This window comes from Crotalus tigris, unplaced genomic scaffold (genome assembly GCF_016545835.1).
Source record: "Crotalus tigris isolate CLP2741 ecotype Arizona unplaced genomic scaffold, ASM1654583v1 scf7180000020588.15403103151:6194809, whole genome shotgun sequence".
Classification (NCBI taxonomy): domain Eukaryota; kingdom Metazoa; phylum Chordata; class Lepidosauria; order Squamata; family Viperidae; genus Crotalus; species Crotalus tigris.
The window spans coordinates 5166533-5186386 of NW_024098092.1; the positions used below are offsets into that span (position 1 = coordinate 5166533).

Consider the following 19854-nt stretch of genomic DNA (forward strand, 5'->3'; position numbering starts at 1 on the left):
TTCTGGCCATTCTCATACACAGTGACTCTGCGATTATCACAAAAATAACAAAAGATATTGTTGTTTTATTGAGGACAGGATAAAATAAAACCTTATCCTTCACCTGTCTGTCCATATTACAATATTTAAGAGCACAACCCAAAATGACTCTAGGAAGACAATGCTCCGCTCTCTGCATGAAACTGGAAGAAATGGTTGCTTTCACCAGACAGGCTGAGAAAAGAAAAAAAAAAACTACATGTGAGTCAGATAAATCCAAAATTGTTGGATGATTCATTTGAGAATTAAATTTCTACTGAAATGCATCTTGGCAGCCAAGATCCCCTCTCTGTATTATTACAGGTAGTTCTCAATTTTCAACAGATGTTTTAGCCTGAATCATCTTAGTTGCTCTTCTTTGCGCTTTTTCCAAAGTCTCAACATTTTTTTTTTTTTGTAATGTGGGGACCAAAACTGGAGGCAGTATTCCAGATGTGGCCTTTATATAGCACTACGAATACTTCACGTGATTTTGATTCCGTGCCTCTGTTTACACAACCGATTGTGTTTGCTTTTTGGGCTGCCGCCGCACACAGCTGGCTGTTGTTTAAGTCGAAGAAGCGTTTCTAGCCTCTGTTATGTATGCATGGAGCGAAGAGGTGAGCGTTGACACTCACAAACACAACTGTTAAAAACAAAATTGCTAAGAAATGGCAATTTAGGACAGGGCACCTGCCTTGCACAACGGAAGCTGTCCAAAATTCTGTATGTTTGAAAATTTGCCTGGATTTGAAGCTCTTGTAGAACATTACCTGTTAGCTGGAATGGTTGCCTGCAACTACATTGTTCCCTTCCTCTTTTCTTGCTACTCGCTATTTTTAAGGTCCCACGCCACCAAGAATCTGGTGGAGCTGAGAACTCCTTCCAAACTAATGAGTTAATTAGAGACCTTAATTCTAAACCTCACTTACTCATTTAGGTCTCTTGTCTTTGCACATGAAAAAGACAATTAGGATGCCCAGGAACATTAGAGAACCAATGATAATTAGGGCCCATTGAAGGAAGTACAGCAACTTGATCTTGTTGGTCACTTTTGATCGGAAAAAATCTGCTTTCTCATCATCGATCGTAGCCGTCTGGGGAAAGAAGAAGAAGAAGAAGAAAGTGAATAATGTGGCATAAAGGCAAGAAAAAAAAAATCAAAGCAACGTCTGCTGGTGGCTAAAGATGACTTTGCACCCTCCAGATGGAAACCATCTAGAGAAGGGGTCTTCAAACTTGGCCCTTTGATGACTTGTGGACTTCAACTCCCAGAATTCCTCAGCCAGCGTGCACACTGGCTGAGGAATTCTGGGAGCTGAGGTCCACAAGTCATCAAAGGACCAAGTCTGAAGACCCCTGGCCCAGAGCGTTCTTGCTTCTTTCCACCTAACAGGGTTGAGAGGTTGACGGGGTGGGAAGCCGTGGAGACTGGGAAAAGAGAGAACCAATAACCCCAGAAGTAGTTTTCTACTGGGTTTCCTTTCAGAGGAAACCAGGACCAGTTCAGGACAGGCCCTCTGTTGCTTCTCCCCAGCTCTTGAGAGTGGGGAACCAGCTGTCGGTCCCTCCGTGGTGGATCGGCGATCATTTCCAGGCCTTCCCTTTATTTAGCTGGTTCAATCGCCAGGGATTCCCAGATGGGTCCAAAGAACCCAACTGAAAAGGAAAGATCACGACGACAGAAAAATGCAAACCTACTCACCTCGTTCAGCCACAGAATAGGAAAGTAAAAGAAATGCTTGATGTTTTTTAGTGCTCTGTGGAAAAGAAAAATGGGGGGGGAAGGGAGAAAGCAGCGACATTAAAACAGCTCCGATTGGGGCAGCTGTCTTTTAAGAATGCAAAAAATGGCTAACACACACATACATATACATACATACACACATACATAGATGAAGCCTTGTCTGTAATGTGGATGGGAATCAATTAACCAGAATAGAGCTGGAAGGGACCTTGGAGGTCTTCTAGTCCAACCCCCTGCTCAAGCAGGAGACCCTAGACCATTCCAGACAGGTTGCTGTCTAGTCTCTTCTTAAAAACCTCCAGTGATGGACCACCCACAACTTCTGGTGGCAAGCTGTTCCACTGATTAATTGTCCTCACTGTCAGGAAATTCCTCCTTAGTTCCAGGTTGCTTCTCTCCTTGATTAGTTTCCACCCGTTGCTTCTTGTGCTGCCTTCAGGGGTTTTGGAGAATAAGTTGATCCCCCTTTTCCTTGTGGCAGCCCCTCAAATACTGGAATACTGCTTCAGGTCACCCATAATCCTCCTATTCTCTGGACTGGCCTGCCATCTTGCAGATTTTCACCCCGTGATGCGGTTGCCCATAAGCCACTATTCCCGATAAGCATCCCTGTAGAACAAACCATCCATCGGCCAACGTTTCCCCAATTGGGGGGGGGGGAATAATAACAGCCCCGACTTACGCGATTTTTGAATTTGGTCTCACCAGTAGATTAATCTGCAACCTTTTGGAAAAGCTCAAGGTAAATCCTGTGACCTAAAACCAAACAAATGCCGTGAACTTTGCAAATGGGGGGTATAATCAAGGATCAGCAGCATTCAAGAGAGAAATAATGCATTTGGATGCTGGGTTGGGAAGGGTTAAGCCAGCATTGGTGGATTCTCAACAGCCCAGAAGTCTGCTTGTTTCAAGGACTCAATCTGCAATTAATTTAAATGGAAAGGTCGTACAACGGGGGCAGACTTCACTTAAGGAATGTCTCACTTAGCAACAAAAATCGGGGGGGGGGGCACCCGTACAGGCTGATGAGAATCTTCACCCCACCGGCAGACTGATCGAACTAGGAGAAAGCTTTGGTGCCCCTCAGTGCGCAAACCCCAAAATTAACTCCGAGGGTCCCCTTTTACGACCAAGATGGCCGTGGATCTGGCTTTGATTTCGGTCTTAAAGCGGAGTCAGATCCTGGTTCCCTACCGGTTCCACATCCAGAAAGGTGGTGTGTTCTTCCACGCTTGGCTTCATCCCTTTCACAAATTGAAAAAGTATCTTACTTCCGGACAGGAAGTGGGGCATGGAGAGGTAGACAGGTTTACCTGTGGAAGGAAAAGGGGAAATAAAGAGAGTTTGCAACGCGGATTGCAAAAATCCCCATCTCTTAGTGAAGCCGAATGGAAAACTGCGGATGTCACGAGCGAAGGCGAATATAATAAAACGTCCCAAGATAATGTTGCGGGCTCCAATCTGGACCAGTGGTGGCGCAGCAGTTAGAGTGCAGTACTGCAGGCCACTTTAGCTGACTGTGTTCAGCAGGTCAGCGGTTCAAATCTCACCGGCTCATGGTTGACTCAGCCTTCCATCCTTCCGGGGTAGGTAAAGTGAGGACCCAGATTGTTGGGGGCAATGTAAATATATATATATACATTGCTTACTGGTGTACACTGCTTAGAGAGTGCTTGCACTTAAAGCGGTATATAAGTCTCATAAATAAATAAATTTTCTGAGCTTTCAAACTCTGGCTGGACCCCATCCTATTCTATTCTGTTCTGTTCTGTTCTGTTCTTACTCCTATCCTATTCTTACTCTACCCCTATTTATTCTGTTCTGTTCTGTTCTATTCTAAAGTCAATGGGTAAGCCACCAACTGCAGTGATTCACTCACTCTAGCCACGTAAGGATCCCACCTATTCCGCTCTGGGTCTAAACAAGACTTCCTTAGCCCCCTTTTTTTCGTCCCCACTTAACTTGTTTGCAGGAGCTGATATCCAGAACTCCACGTGTTGTACAGTTCATACTTATCTCCTTGTCCGTGCAAAAGCAGATATTGTCAGGGTTGGTAAGGCTTGAGGCAAAAGCCGACGGAGGGATGCTGAAGCGATAAAGCAAGATGCCTTTCACAGTCTCCTCCCTGTCAAATCTGGCGGAGACTGACCTGCATCATAAAAATAAGACGTGTGGAGAGAATAGCAGTTTTTTGGGGGGGGGTTGTGTTTTTTTTTTGTTTTTGGTTCCACAAAAATCCCCCTGACAAGAGTATTTTTAAGTAACCCCTTTTACCTGCAAGCATCCGAGGAAAAGAAGTACAGCTGTTCACTCTTGCTGACAAAAGGGTGGAACGAGGACGCATCTGTGAGTTAACAATCAGAGCATCTTGTGAGTTGGGAGCCTCGCAACTCTATTTATTTTGGTCATATTTATGTAGTGTCTTTCGGAGGTGGTGACCCTTTGAGAGCTGAATGCAACGAAATTTCATTTTGATGTATGCCAATTAGTGCACATTCAAAGTGACAATAGCAATCTATTCTATTCTATTCTATTCTATTCTATTCTATTCTTCTACTCTATTCTATTCTATTCTTTATTCCTCTGTTCTGTTCTATTCTATTCTGTTCTATTCTATTCTATTCTATTCTATTCTATTCTATTCTATTCTATTCTATTCTATTCTATTCTATTCTTCTACTCTACTCTACTCTACTCTATTCATTATTCTACTCTATTCTAGTTTATTCTAGTCTATTCTTCATTATTCTACTCTATTCTAGTTTATTCTAGTCTATTCTTCATTATTCTATTCTATTCTACTCTAGTCTATTCTTCATTATTTTACTCTACTCTACTCTATTCTCACAACTTGTTTTAGTATAGTAATTGCAGCCAACTTTTTCCCTGCCCTAACAAATGGACCACTGTTTTCTTGAGAACTTTGCCCCTGAAATCCATGCATCTTTCTTTTTTTCCATAAACTTCAAACTTTCTCCTACCCTTCATTTTGATGGGGCAAAAAAGCAGTGGCACGGTTTTATTTTTATTTATTTTTTTAAATTTGTTGGAGGTGGGATCCTTAGGTGTTTTCCAACCTGGGCTTCAGTTCCCAACCTGGCGTGTTTTTTAATACATGCCAAAATGAACTGTGTGTGTTCTAGGCATAAATAGACATTTCATACTTAGCTCCACTGACATCCTTACCAGTGCCATTGATCATGTCACAATAGCTCTTAAAGTAGTGAAGGGTCCTTTGGAGAAAAGAGAAAAAGAAAAATAAGATACAGCTGAGATGATGCCACGCAGTTTTCTTAGCCCTCTGAATCCAAGGAAAGTTTGAGAATTAAACCGATTCACGGGGAGAGTAGATATTTTAATCCCAAGGTTTCTTATACAGATAGTCCTCGGCATATTGAATTCGTTCAGAGATTAAAAAGTCACTGAAAAAAGTGAGTTATGGCCATTTTTCATACTTAACGACCATCGCAGCATCCCCGCGGTCATGTGGTCAAAATCTGGATGCTCAGCAACCAACTCGTATTTACGATGGTCGCAGCATCTCCCAGGGTGACGTGATTCCCTTTCGCGACCTTCTGACTGGCAAACTAATGAGGGAAGCTGGATTCTCTTAAACAACCGTGCAACTCATTTAACACTTGGAGGGACTCACTTAACGAACATGCCGGAAAGGTTGTAAAATGGGGCAAAAAAAAATCACTTAACAAATTTCTCCCTTAGCAACATAAATTCCAGGCTCGAATGTCGTAAGTCAAGGACTATACAATATGACAATCGGCGCATCTCTCTGTGCTTAGCATATTCTGCAACTGCCCTGGGATGTTTTTTAAGGAAGGTGATGCTGCAAGAGTTCACCAAATAGAACAGACTGCTTAATTAAACTGTAGATTTTGTATATAAATAAATAAACGAATGACTGAATGAATGAATGAATGAATAAAGCTATATTTTCCCCAAGATATGATACCTGCTATTATTAAAAGTCAGGATAGTTCCTTTCTTGTTTATATCGTCTTTCCCAGTATAAATTCGGTAAGGGCCATCGACTGTTTTATTATACTTGAAGGAGAAAAAAAGAGAGAGAGAGAACAGAAAATTAATTTTCGATCCAACCCAGCTTCAACATTAAGAATGATTTTTTTTTAGTGTTTTAAAATCTGCTGTACCAAGCCTCAGTTATGTTTAACGTTCTTCATTTTCTGAATCGCAAGCAATTGATTTTTCCCCCTCTGAGTTCATACTTACAGGATAGAATACTCCAACGAATTTATCCAATTTTACGATTGGGATTTTTTTCAAGAAAGGATCTTCATAACCCCAAAGTATTTCTTTCACTGTTCTAGTCTGGAGGAATTTTGATTTTGACGATTTTATCCAGATATTCATCAAGGCTTGAATAAGAACACTTTTAAACAAAGCCGGGGCAGCCTGCAACAAATACCAATATGCCCATAACTTTTAGACACCGGAGTGCAAATCAACACAAACAGCCTTGAATTAAGTTTTATATGTGATCAAATCACAAAATATGTTAATGTTTGGAACCTCGGCACATGCTGTAAAACTAGGCAAAACAAGGCTCAAAAACAGTCACCGTGAGAGGGACCTTGGAATCCCAGTGGACAATCCCTTAAACATGAGCCAGCCGTGTGCAACAGCAGCCAAAAAAGCTAACACAATCCTTGGTTGTGTAAACAGAGGCATAGAATCAAAATCACATGAAGTATTAGTACCGCTTTATAAAGCCTTAGTAAGGCCACACCATTTGGAATCCTGCATCCAGTTTTGGTCCCCACACTACAAAAAAAAGATGCTGAGACTTTGGAAAAAGTGCAGAGAAGAGCAACTAAGATGATTAAAGGCCTGGGGACTAAACATATGAAGAATGGCTGCAGGAATTGGGAATGGCCAATCTAGAGAAAAGAAGGATAAGGGGGGACATGATAGGAGTCTTCCAGTATTTGGGGGGCTGCCCCAAAGAAGAGGGGGGGGTCAACCTATTTTCCAAAGCACCAGAAAGCAGGATACGAAACAATGGATGGAAACTAATCAAGGAGAGACGCAACCTGGAATTAAGGAGAAATTTCCTAACAGTGAGGACAATTAACCAATGGAAGTGCTTGCCACCAGAAGTTGTGGGTGCTCCATCACTGGGGGCTTTTAAGAAGAGACTGGACAGACACTTGTCTGAAATGATATAGGGTCTCCTGCCTGAGCAAGGGGTGGAACTAGAAGACCTCCAAGGTCTCTTCCAGCTCTATTCTATTCTGTACCCAAATTTTATTGATTTATTTTTACAATTTAATATTCAGATGTGAGAAACCTTAAGGGAGCTTGCTTACCACAACTGCAAAGTTGACGGTGGTGACCGTGTCACTTTCCGGCCCAACTGACATATTGGGTTGAAAAAGCATAATATTTGGCTGGAGGTAAGACAGAGTGCCATCTTCATGTTCAGTGATGTTTTCTTTGGGCATGTATCGCATCCTTGAAGAAAAAAGAGAGTCCAGAACAATTTAACCGGCAGAACATTCTATTCTATTCTATTCTATTCTATTCTATTCTATTCTATTCTATTCCATTCCATTCCATTCCATTCTTCTTCTATTCTACTCTACTCTATACTCTACTCTACTCTACTCTACTCTACTCTACTCTACTCTACTCTACTCTACTCTACATTTCTCCATTCTGGTCTATTCCATTCCATTCCATTCCATTTATTCTTCTATTCTATTCTATTCTATTCTATTCTATTCTATTCTATTCTATTCTATTCTATTCTATTCTATTCTATTCTATTCCTTTCCATTCCTCTCCCAACTCAATAAAGTCTCTCTGTTTGCTTTCTAATCCCTCTTCCATGTCCTCAAGACATCCTGGTCCTTAGGTCTTCACCTACCTGTAAGTGTACGGGCCTTTCTGCTCAAGTATTGGAGCAGAACCCTTCTCCATCACCTCCTCTGGGTTCTGTACATCGAAAACCCAAATCTGTCGGTAAATGGGACACCCAGGAACAATCCAATTCTCGTAGGCGATGGTGCCATTTTCAATGGCAGCTTCCTGTAAAGAGGAATAAGAACGACATTTTAATATGTTTTTTTTTTCTTCCTAAGTCAGAATAGACATGTTTTCTATTCTGGATAAAGTTTCCTGGAAAACCTCCTCAAGTGTTTATGGACGAGTGACATTTGAACTAGGTGTTATTTTTATTAGCAAAAGTGAGGTGCGGGAAGGGTAGAACACACAACATTTTTGAAAAACTTAAACAGGTATCTAAGGAAGCAAATTTCTATGCCCTTTTGGTTGTGTTTTTCTTCAGAGCATACAGATAATCCTCAAATTACAACCCAGCCCATATTCCATATTGTATGTTTTAGCCTCCAGTCCCCTAATCGTGGTTATTGCGCTCTCTCTCTCTCTCTCTCTCTCTCTCTCTCTCTCTTTCTATATATATATATATATTTCTAAAATTTGGATTTCTCTCAAATGCAAAAGATTTCTCTCTCCCATATTTGGGCAACAAGGTGTAACATACAGCATTCTCTCTCTCTCTCTCTCTCTCTCTCTCTCTCTCTCTCTCTCTATATATATATATATATATATATATATATATATATATATATATATATACACACACACACACACACACACACACACACACACACACACACACATACTTATTCCCGACTTGAATACTCAGGAACTATCAGGCTATCCTCACTTTTCAACAGAATTACCCTTTTTAACAAAATGATCAGAATGCTTTCCCATCAGAAACAAAACGATGTACGGATGTATAAACAGCAGCAAGAATTGCATCTGCTCAGTACTGGAAAAACGAAGAAACACCGTCTGAAGAGACAATCAAGAAAATACTGGACTGTGCAGAAATGGGTAGACTTAACACTGAAGATTAAAGGTGTGGCCTTACTAAGGCTTTATAAAGCAGTACTAATACTTCACGGGATTTTGATTCTACGTTTGTTTATATAACCAGGGATTATGTTGGCTTTTGGTGCTGCCGCCCCCATCCCGAGGGCTTTCTCTTGCCTCAGTTTGTGAAATTCTGTTAGTCTATTAATTTTGATTGCAAGTTTTAACCAGTCAGCTCCATAAGCCACGTCTCTCTCCAAGTTGAAGCATCATATTATAACTGAAGAGGAGTCAGGCTTTGTAATTCAGATACCAGAACCTCAGCATTTTGGAAGCAGGGTGGGTGTCCCGTAGATACAGGAAGAACTTCATTTTACTAAGCTGTTTCCTATGGTGTAATATTTAAATGCTATCGGAGGCATAATTCTCATAGGCAGTGTTTCAACTCTCTCTCCAAAAGCTTGTGATCCAGCTTGTGATCCAGCATGAACTCAAAATCTACAGAACTTCTGCACAAATCTTTCTCCTTTTCATGCCCGTGTTTTGAGGAGAACCTAGTGGATTTATTATTTGTTTTAAAGAAAAAGAAATTATCCTGGGTCATGTATATTCGCCTTCATTCGTGAAAAAAAGAAATGTCTCCCATAAAGAGGATTTAGATCTATATCTTTGCCCAATGTTGGCTTATGTCATGCAAATGTTGAGAAGAAAGCAAGGCAAAATGCAGGAATTACAGGCGTCTCTTACCTTTTTTATTGTCTTCTCAATGAAATGATTCCCAACCGGAATCAGAATCCCCCCAAAGACAGCCAGCAACGCTCCGATGGCTGCCACGGTCAGCAAGCCACAACTCTGATTACACCTCATGCTTCTTCACACAGTTGCGGGTCGTTGCGTCTGCTCCTCCTGCTTCTTGGACCCCTCGTGGTTCCCTTATTCTGAAGCTTCCTCCGAATCCGTATCGCGGAGACCTAAGCAGTTTTCCGAAAGAGATAGAAGTAGCAAACACGGCATCGTAAAGAATCCCCCGGAAGCTCACTTCATGCTCCTTAAGAACAAGCTAGACAGTCATTTGTCTGAGACGGTAAAAGTTCTCCTGCTTGAACAGGGGGTTGGACTAGAAGACCTCCAAGGTCCCTTCCAGCTCTATTCTGATTGATTGATTGATTGAAATGGTCCAGGGCCTCCTGCTCGAGCAGGGGGCTGGACTAGAAGACCTCCAAGTGCCCTTCCTGCTCTTTTCTGATTGATCGATCATATGAATATCTCTTTCCTTTGTAATGAATATGTTCGGCTTTGAGCTGTCCATCTACACCGGTCTTATTGTGGCTGCAGCCCCAGGTACCCAACAGGCATAGTGAAAATAGTAGACAAAGTCGTACACAAATAGGTTCAATTTTAGCAGCTCCTTCCTACTCACCCATCCAACTGCTGCTTTAGGATAACCCCCAAACCTAGCGTATTTTTGCAACTATCCGAAGACGCAAACTAACCTGGAGGAACTTCTGCAGGAATTGTAGAGAAGTGAAAGCTAAAATCAGCACAAAAAAACAAAGAAAAAGAAAGAAAGACCGGAAGCTGCTCTGTCGAATCCTTATTCACAGAGAAAAGAAGCTGCTGTAATAACTCTGCAAAAAGTTCAGGGTAGTGTTGTTAGACCAGTGTTTCAAGAGTCCAGCAGATCTTTCATCAGCCTTAGTGTTTTTTTTTTAATAAATCAATCAATCAATCAAAATGTCTCCGGAGATCAAGAAGTACTGAAATGGCCCGGGACAGACCCAATCTTCTCCTTTTATCTTCAAAGTCAGAAAAAGAAAGCAAGAGCACGGAAACGTTGAACGCAGCCAGGAGTACACTTGTTCTGAACTAACCCTGAAGTTATCTAAGTAGGTATTGGAAATTCCAAGGAAGCAAGTTTGAGTGAGGAAAGAAGTTGGCTAATCCCGTTTGTCCGTGTTCGGCAGGCACTGCAATTCCCACTGTATGTGGGAGGGAAAAAGGAAAGGCTCTGGGAGGTAACACCGAATACGAAGCAGCTGATGTGATCACAGCTAGGAAAGGCAGAAGAAGGCAGGCGGTCCTTCACACTTACAGCCACAAGGGAGCCCAACATTTCTGCCGTTCAACGAGACATAGATTAAGCTTTGCTGCATTTTAGGTCCTTCCTGGCCAGTGTTGTCAAGGGAAGCACCCGGTTGTTAAGTGAATCTGCCTTCCCCATTGGCTTTGTGAGAAGGTTGCAAAAAAGGGGATAACGACGCAGCGCCGGTGATAAGTATCAACCAGTTGCCCAGCTTCTGAATGGTGATCACGGAGATGCTACGAAGGTCGTAAGGGTGAAAAACAGCCATAAGTCCCTTTTCCCAGTTTCAAGAGGGGCTCAACCTATTCTCCAAAGCACCGGAAGGCAAGACGAGAAATAATGGATGGTAATTAATCAAGGAGAGAAGCAACCTAGAACTAAGGAGAAAATTCCCAGTGGTGAGAACACTTTAACCAGTGGAACGACTTGCCTCCAGAAATTGTGGGTGCTCCAACACTGGAGATCTTCAAGAGGCATAGGATCTCCTGCCTGAGCAGGAGGCTGGACTAGAAGACCTCCAAGGTCTCTTCCAGCTCTTCTTCTGATTGATTGAAATAGTGTAGGGTCTCTTGCCTGAGCAGGGGGCTGGACTAGAAGACCTCCGAGGTCCCCTCCAGCTCTTGTTATTCTGCTTATCACAGGACATTCTTTGCAGTGTGTCGTTCTTGATTTGTTGTGCCACACCTACTGGTGTGAATTTTTATTTTACAAATCTACAGCTGTGAGCGTTGGCTGCTCCTAACAAAACGTATTTGGAAATTGTTGCTCATAAAAAAAAAAAACAACAACAACCAACAGTCACACGTGAAGTAATGAAGGTATCCTTGGGCCAAACCACTTCTTGGCCTAACCCAGGTCACGAGATTGTTGTGGGAAAACAACAGCAAGTGAATAACACCATCAAATAACTTCAACTGTGCTTTAACATTCACCTTTATTGTTCATCAAAAGTTCCAATCATTTGTCCGACATGGCCTAGGGTCTCCTGCTTGAGCAGGGGGTTAGATTAGAAGACCTCCAAGGTCCCTTCCAACTTTGTCATTCTGATTTATTCTCCAAAGCACTTGAAGGCAAGACAAGAAGCAACGGATGGAAACCAATCTAGGAGAGAAGCAACCTGGAATTAATAGGTTGGAATAGCTGCCATCCTTAAAATAAGCTGCTGTAAGTTTGAATAAAATAAGTGAAATAAAATAACTTCCTCTTTTTTGGCTAATTTTGGTCAGCAACCAGCAATCGTAAAAATGCTTTCTTGGATGAACCTATCAAATATAGGAAAAGACAGATGTCTGCAGACACGTTGCACCATTCAGGTTTCACTCCACCATTCCAATTCTAATTAATCCTGCAGAGTTCATCAAAGAAACATACAGAATAACAGAGTTGGGAGGGATTTTGTGGGTCTTCTAGTCCAGCCCCCTGCTGAAGGAGACCCCATACCATTCTAGACAAAAGTGTTGTCCAATCTCTTCTTAAAAACCTCCAGGAATGGAGCATCCACAACTTCTGTTCCACTGGTTAATTGTCCTCACTGTCAGGAAATTTCTCTTTAATTCCAGATTGCTTCTCTCCTTGATTGGTTTCCATCCGTTGTTTCTTACTTTGCTTTCTGGTGCTTTGGAGAATAACTTGTTTCCCCCCCCCCTCTTCTTTGGAGTAGCCCCTCTAATACTGGAACACTGCTATTCTGTTCCCCCCTAGTCCTTTTTTCCATACCCAAACCCTGCAGCCATTCTTCGTATGTTTTAGTCTCCAGGCCTTTAACCATCTTAGTTGCTGATCTCTGCACTTTTCCCAAAGTCTCAGCCTCTTTGTTTTGTAATGTGGGGACTGACCAAATCTGGATACGGCATTCCAGGTGTGGCCTTACTGAAGCTTTGGTAATCTCTTTGAATTTGATACTCGATCTCTAATTGGAATTGGATCCTTAGGGTAGCTGCCAATCGGGGTTTCAGCGAGAGCTCCGCTTGCATTGGCGCAGTGTTCCCTGTGACTCAGCTACTCCTTGGTTTTCTCCCAAAGCAGCCTCACCTTTTGCTATCAGATTGATGCAGCTTGCATAATGCAGAGTTACACCTTAGCAAGGGAAGCCTAGCTCTCCGACCGCAGAAGTTTAAGATAAAAATCGAATGGGTGTTGTTTTCACACATTCCTTTTCTTTCGCAGCTTGTGAGTGCCTTGGAGCCATTTCCAGACCTGGGCCAAGTGCGTTTATCTGTTTCTTTGGGGGGAAAAAATGATTCATTCACCAGCCTGCTTAGGTACCTTTATCCACTTCCCTCCCTGCCTGTGATCAGCCGAGGCAATTCCTCCATCCAGACAGCAAGAAAAAGGGAGCCTCTGGGTCAAGGTAGAAAAGTCACATTCTCCCTTCCAAAGCCAAAGTTCTGGCTTCTTTGACACCTCTGGCTGTCACTCAGCTGAGCTGACAGGAAAGACACAAGACATGGGTTTGGCATCTTAGAAGAACTTAAAAACTGGAGAAGCCTGAGGCCGGTTGCTTCTTACAACCTGTAGCAAGGGACAAAGATGGTTTTTCAAAAGGCAACCGGGCGTTCTTGGTTTATTTGTTTTTTTCCTGTGAAAACGTCTCGCTTCTCCTCTGGCTGAGGAATTCTGGGAGTTGAAGTCCACAAGTCTTTTGCCTTCAGGGGCTTTGGAGAATAGGTGGACCCCTTTTCTTTGGGGCAGCCCCTCAAATGCTGGAAGACTGCTATCATGTTGCTCCCCCCCCCAGTCCTTCTTTTCTCTAGACTAGCCATCCCCAATTCCTGCAACCGTTGTTCTTCGTATGTTTTAGCCTCCAGGCCTTTAATGATCTTAGTTGCTCTTCTCTGCACCAGGACAATAGAAACTAATCTGCCCTTTTGCGTAACCACTTTTTAGATAGTTGAAAGATAGTCCTGTCTTCTCTCAGTTGTCTCTGCCAAATTTGCAGCTTTCCCCAAACTTATCCTACCCAGATTCTTGACTGATGTTTCTTCCTATGCATTTCACCCCTCTGCTGGAAAAGACTACAGCTTGTCTCGTCTAACATCTCTCTCTCTTCTCAAGAATCAGCCTTTCCAGCTTTGGGGCTCACCTGCGGACTTTGCAGGTCTCCCCTCCACTCCCTTCTCCAAGTCCTTCATCCAAAAGTGGATCAGCCCAGCCCACAAATCTTTTGTGTTATACATAACGTTTCCTTCCAAATGAAGCGGAGGCATTAATTAGTAGTGTTCTTTGGCTGTGGCCATTTGGTCAACTGTGAGTTCATTTAACAGCAGTATCGTCTACCCCATAGTTTAAGGAGAATACCAATAAAGGAGAATATTTGTGTGAGAGAGAAGTCCTTGGTGCTCTTTGAGCTTGGTGGTTTTCTTGCAGATGTTTCATTACCCAAATTAGGTAATGTCATCAGTGCTATAGAGAATATCACAAGAGATTAAGGTTTTATCAAGCTCAGGTTAAACTATGTCTGCAGCATTCCCCTGATCTACTAAGCTAGGAACTTGATTTAAGGAGTAACTTAACCTATGCACTGATCCAGTGACTGAAAGACACAGAAGGCAGACCCAACGCAAAATAGGTGGACAATAGCTCAAGTGTCAGTTAGAAAATGCTTTTGTGAAAGCCAGCCCCTCTCAAATTGCTACCAGGTAAAACACGTCACAGGTACATTCTAGAATCTCTAGGACTCTTGATAAAAGAAAGGTCTTGCAGACTGAAACTCTTCCTGAAGTTTCAGGAGAACATCCAGATCATCCCCCAAATTAAGAACGATTTAAGTTATTCAAGATTCGGAGACTCCAGCAATGCAGAGAGCCCACAACACAACCCACAAAAAGCCCACATGCTTCAAAGGGGGAAATTTTCTTTTTCTTTTCTTTTTCTTTTTTAATTTACAGCAGAAAGAATATAAAGCATTCAGAAAACATTTTCCATATTTTAAGGGCAATTCAAAACATTTTGCATGATTTCCAGCAGTTGAGTTCTTCAACAGATCCATTGGTTCAGTGATGCTTTTTAACATGCAGAGTTACAAAAATAAAACTTACAAAAGGAGACATCTATAACTAGGTTTACATGCAAGTCTCAGGGATTCCCCTTCCCCCCCACCTCCGTTTTGGGCACCAACTATGGTGTGGAACTGCCACGAAAGCGTGCAACAGAGGGGGTTCATGTTATATTCTGCATTTCGTTCGTGCAGAGTCCTTCGTTTCACACAAGCGAAGTCACACAATGGAGCAATTCCGGATTTTGTTTGTGTGTGTGGGGGGGACACAAGAGGGTTCCCCAATCTGGTTTTCAGGACAGGAGGGGACCTGAGGCACCATCCTGACAACGGAGTCCTGCAAGGAGGGACATGCCCCGAAGCATGACACAGTCATCGAACGGGCCCAAAGAGAGTGGCACCAATTCCACAAAACTGGGACATGGGCACGGGTGGTGGTGCATGGGGCCTGCGGTCAACTCGCCTTGCAGGCAGCCTATGGTCCACCACAAGACAGGCTGCCCACCGGTCAAGTCTGGATCTGGAAGGAATGATGGTGGGACACCTTGAGATGCTACAACTCTCTCTGGCCAACAGGACCCTGGCTTGCCAATCACTCCTGAGGTCAACCTTACGGGCAGGAAAAGCCACGTCCATCCAAAGGAAGGTAGTAGCTAACGCTCAGCCAAAGTTGGGGGTTCTCCTCTGTCTGGTCAGCCACACATGAAGGACCTTCTTCAGATGTTGTGGCAATCCTAGTAGACACTGGAGTCTCTGCCGCTATCCAGAGAGGGTTGAGGGAGCATCTGAAGAAGGTCCCTGACATAGTGGTTGATGTGGCTTCAGCGTGGGGTGGAGGGGTTTAAGGATTCTGGATCGATTCGTTTTGCGGGTTGAAATGGCCAACCACCGCCGCAGAGCAGCGAGCGTGTACGGCAAGACAACCACACAACCCCCTGGGGTCTCGGTCGGTCCTGGCAGTGAACGGAAGTGGTTCAAAAGAGAGAGAGAGAGAGAGAGGGAGGGAGGGAAACAATCGCAAAGGCTAGAGAAGGCACCAGGATCCCAGGCCAAGCCAGAGGTCTCCCCGTTTGCAGGTTGAGCGATGTTTTGCAGAAGGGCGAGGACTCACCTGTCCTCACAACCAGCCCTCCAGAGACAAATAGAACATTTGAATCTGGAAACTGGGATCATGCAAGATCCAATTTGCTTTCCAGAAGGCCAACTGGTCCCAGCAAGCGACGCAAGACCTCAGGAAGCCAAAGCGAGGACTCCAGCTTCCTCGCCTGCAACCACACAGTGCCAAGGTCTCCCAGCGAACTGCATTTAAATTTGTCAAAAAAAGGATGAATTTTGAAGAGTTTTCTTTGGCTGCTCTTTCTCTCTTTCTCTCTCTTTCTCGCTGGAAATAGCAAATATACCATGACACCCCTACATATCCTTTGCATCTTTTTATTATTATTATTCTCTCTCTTTTTTTCAGTTTTAAACTTTAAAAATTTTTTGTGCAATTTTTAGTACATCGTCTGACTTTCAGCAGGAAATATGGACATGTGAAACTTTTTTTTTCTACTTTCGTACTATTTCTTTTTATTTTTTTAATTTTTTTTTAAAGTTTTATGTTCATTCTAAGTGTTCTTTATCGGAGTGAGTGTATGGTGTTAATCTAGATACAATTTTGAATTCTTATGATTATCTGCTTTGCAAAATAACTTAATTTTTTTTTCGTTAAGCAATATTAGCATTCACTTTACTTGGCACCATTGGCAAAAAAAAAGAGAGAAATTAAATAGAATAAGAAACAAAATAATTTTTTTTAAAAAAAAGATAACCAAGAAGGTTAAAAGAAATTTAAAAACTCCTGGTAGCCAAAATCAAATGTAAACATATCTCTTTTTTAAAGTAATGTTACTTTGCCTTTTTTTCCTAAGTCTAAATACATTAGCTCTTTTTGCTTCTGCAGTTTATTCATGCTTTAGCAAAATGTTCTTCTAAAGAACATTTAAAATAAAGTTTCTTATAGTGAAATAAAGTTTTTGTTTCATTTTACAGACCATAAGCCACTAATGCTTTGCTTTTTTTTCATTTCTTTTCTCCTTGAATTCATGCACATCTGTTTTAATATATACAATATGTACAAACATCCACACTTTTTTTTCTCGTTCATTCAGACAAAACTATACAAATACGCAAATTTCTCTTGCCAAGTTATTGACCCTTTGTGAATAAAATATTTAGCAATTAATCAATATATTCCCCTTCAAATATTTATGTTTCATTGCCATTTCTAACCTTCTCTCTATATACAGAAACTGCCTAGATTTTGATCTTTCTTTCTTTCTTTCTTTCTTTCTTTCTTTCTTTCTTTCTTTCTTTCTTTCTCTTTCTTTCTTTCTTTCTCTTTCTTTCTTTCTTTCTTTCTCTTCCTTCTTTTTGTTTGTTTGTTGGTTGGTTGGTTGGTTTTTGATGAAGTAGCCAAAAGAATAAATTTTACTGGGCGGAACGCAGCACCACAGTTCTCCCTTCGGTGATCAGTCCTGTCCAATTAGCAAACCCTGCACTTGACTTAAGTCGGACGAGAGGTCTGCAACGTTACCAAAAATGCTTTACAAATCATCGCAATTAAATAAGTAAAAATCTTATGTGAAGTAAGGCCAGAAAATAAAGTGCGAAACATGAGAAGTGCATATGGCAGTTGATAGACTTGAAGGCTTTCCAGAGAGAGAGAGAAAAGACACCAATAAAGGAACAGTTTGCTTGAGCTGTTCACCCCAATTCTCTCTCGGCACCCTAACCCCACCCCGCATTAAATACCCGTTTGCCTTAAAAAACACTGATGCTTCCTGGAAAAATTAAAACAAAAATTGGGTGGGGGGGGGGAATATCTTTGTGAAAAAAATAAAGCCGATCGAAAGGGTGGCAGCCTTGACGGCCTTTTGTTGGTTCTCGACAAAGAACGGAAAGATGGACGAGCGAAAGGGATGGAGGTGGAATGAGCAGGCGAGACAGAAAGTGATCCGAGAGATTCCCAAAGGACAAAATTCACAATGTGTCTTGGAAAAAAAAAAAGGGGGGGGGGGCGACAGAATTTTTGCCGTTCTCGGATTCGTGGGGAGGGTGGGTGGTTTTTGCGCAATTTTTTTTTCTCTTTTCTTTCTTTTTTTTGGTTTTTTTTTTGGTATTGTATTTGTACAGTTCCACAACATGGATTTTTCGTTGTTGTTTTTTTTTGAGTACAGCCCTATATGACCAAAAAAAACCCCAAAACAACAACAACCCATCATGATAAAATCGATTGCTTTGTCGTGACTCCTTTCGAAGAGGAATGAAAGAAAACTCATGGGAAAAAAACGCCTTCCGGGTGTCGCTCTTTTCTCCCCCCCCTCCCCACCAGCCCACCCCACCCCCGATGATCCAATCAAAGAGTTGAGTTCCAAAGATGCCTTTTGCTGAACAAATTAAAAATTGTCCGTGAAAGTGCAAATGTAATGACTAAACATTACCGTTAAAATCCTACAGCCGATATTTTCTCGGCTGCAGCAGTCAAGTGTTTTTTTTTTTGTTCTGTTTTTTTAAATAATCAAAATCATTTTTTTTGTTGAAATTGTCGTTGCATGTTTCTGCTGAAAACAGAAAAAAAAATGGAAACAGTCTGAAAACACAACAGCTCCCCCCCCCCTTGCGCTCCTATGGGATGCTGCCGTCACCGGGGTCTCGTTCTTCAAGTTCCTTTTTCGAGTCTTTCGCTCTGAGAAGACAAAAAAAGAGAAAAAGAGGAGGAGAAGGAGATGTAAGGGGCCCTTTCTTAAGAATGTTAGAAATATAATAATAATATTAATAATAATAATAAAGTTGGAAGGGACCTTGGAGATCATCTAGTCCAACCCCCTGCTCTAACACCTGTCTTTAACACGAGTGCAAGCGACGTATTTACCAGCTTCTCTCAAGAACGTTAATATAGTCCTCACTTAGTGACAAGAATTGGGATTGGCGTCTCTGTGGCTAAGCGAAGCGATTGCTAAGTCAGGACGTCACACGAGCGCCAATGCACTTTCCTTTACCCTGCATCCCCACCCTTCAAATGTGCACTCCAGTATTAAACAACCTCAGTGATTTGCTTGACTAGGGCAAAGACGGGTCCTTACATTGGGCACATATCCCTTAACAAACGCTTTGCTTAACGGTGGAAATTCTGATCCCAATCTTGGTCGTAAATTGAGGACTGTACCATGATTCTAGGAGGCTTACAAGAATCCATAAGGCAGAGGGCAAAAATATAACTCTTTTCCCAGGGGGCTTGTAATTCCACTCAGGATCCTAGCCCAGAAGTATTGACAAAAAGGGAATTTATCTTGGTCTTTACGTTCATTGGAGAGAAAGGGATTACAAGAGAGCAAACAGACAGACACTGGGAAACATACCAGGCTGTTTGCACATCAGGCTTGCAGCGTGCTCATAGCTTGCTGTGTGCTCACAGTACCACCACATTTATTTACTTTTTAATTTATTACTTATATCCCATCTTTATTATTTTTATAAATAACATAAGGCAGTGAACATACCTAATACTCCTACCATACCTAGGTTTAGACTTTAGTGTGAACTCTGCCACTGTATGGCACTCCCCTTTTGCCCTACAACAGTGTTCACCCTAGAGGTTTCCCTTCTGTCTGATGCTAACCATCTTATTACATTAAGGGGGTCTCCAAACTTGGCAACTTTAAGACTTGTGGACTTCAGCTCTCAGGATTTCTCACCCAGCCATGTCTGGCTGGGGAATTCTGGGAATTGAAGTCCACAAGTAGTAAAATTGCCAAACTTGGAGAATCCTGAACTAGCAAAGCCTACTGGGAAAGACAACCAGAATTGAAGACCTCGTTTTACCCAAGAAAGAAAAAAGTGAGGTCGTCACATATTTTGGATCCTCCCCCCTTGCGTTGCGTTTTGGAGGTGTGCTCCCCCATGCAAGGCCTGCCTTTCCACCATCAAAGCCCCCTGTGCCGGGCTACAAATGGTGGATGGATTCAATCAGACATGCCAACTCATGCCAAACCAAGATTAACAGGACTCGCCCGCCGAGCCAAGGAAAAGCTATTCATGCTGGTGCCAACTGGTGGTCGTCCGGTTGTGAGAATGCATGCAAACCCTCCCAACGTT

At 42.3% G+C, this 19854-nt stretch overlaps 2 protein-coding genes across 13 annotated transcripts in view; both read right to left on the reverse strand.

Annotated features, from left to right (window-relative positions):
• Positions 1 to 33: 33 nt before the first annotated feature.
• LOC120319129 (platelet glycoprotein 4-like) lies at positions 34 to 10634 on the reverse strand. Of its 3 annotated transcripts, none has more exons than XM_039367547.1 (14): positions 10135 to 10634; positions 9389 to 9612; positions 7668 to 7828; positions 7108 to 7252; positions 6011 to 6193; positions 5733 to 5824; positions 4952 to 4998; positions 4040 to 4109; positions 3727 to 3914; positions 2960 to 3078; positions 2448 to 2521; positions 1724 to 1778; positions 951 to 1115; positions 34 to 213 (listed from the first exon to the last, which is right to left on the reverse strand). In XM_039367547.1, exons 2-13 carry the CDS (start codon positions 9506 to 9508, stop codon positions 951 to 953), a joined length of 1419 nt encoding a protein of 472 aa, XP_039223481.1. In that variant the 5' UTR covers positions 9509 to 9612; positions 10135 to 10634; the 3' UTR covers positions 34 to 213. The 3 variants fall into 3 exon arrangements, with proteins under 3 accessions (XP_039223481.1, XP_039223482.1, XP_039223483.1); XM_039367548.1 differs by having other exon boundaries at positions 10513 to 10572; XM_039367549.1 differs by lacking the exon at positions 10135 to 10634 and adding an exon at positions 10062 to 10080.
• Positions 10635 to 14574: 3940 nt separating this feature from the next.
• Positions 14575 to 19854, reverse strand: part of CAMTA1 (calmodulin binding transcription activator 1) — a 213342-nt gene continuing 208062 nt past the window's right edge. For all 10 annotated transcript variants that reach the window (XM_039367855.1, XM_039367852.1, XM_039367853.1 and 7 more), the window contains one exon: positions 14575 to 18445. In XM_039367855.1, the coding sequence (XP_039223789.1) occupies positions 18419 to 18445 (27 nt within the window). In that variant the 3' untranslated portion in view covers positions 14575 to 18418. The remainder of the gene's footprint in view (positions 18446 to 19854) is intronic.

Coding starts and splice junctions, on each gene's coding strand:
- LOC120319129 (XM_039367547.1), bottom strand. CDS start 9,508: ATGAGGTGTAATCAGAGTTGTGGCTTGCTGACCGTGGCAGCCATCGGA. Junction 4,999..5,732: donor CTGACTTTTAATAATAGCAG/GTATCATATCTT, acceptor TTTTCTCCAAAG/GACCCTTCACTACTTTAAGA. Junction 1,116..1,723: donor CTATTCTGTGGCTGAACGAG/GTGAGTAGGTTT, acceptor TTCTTTCCCCAG/ACGGCTACGATCGATGATGA.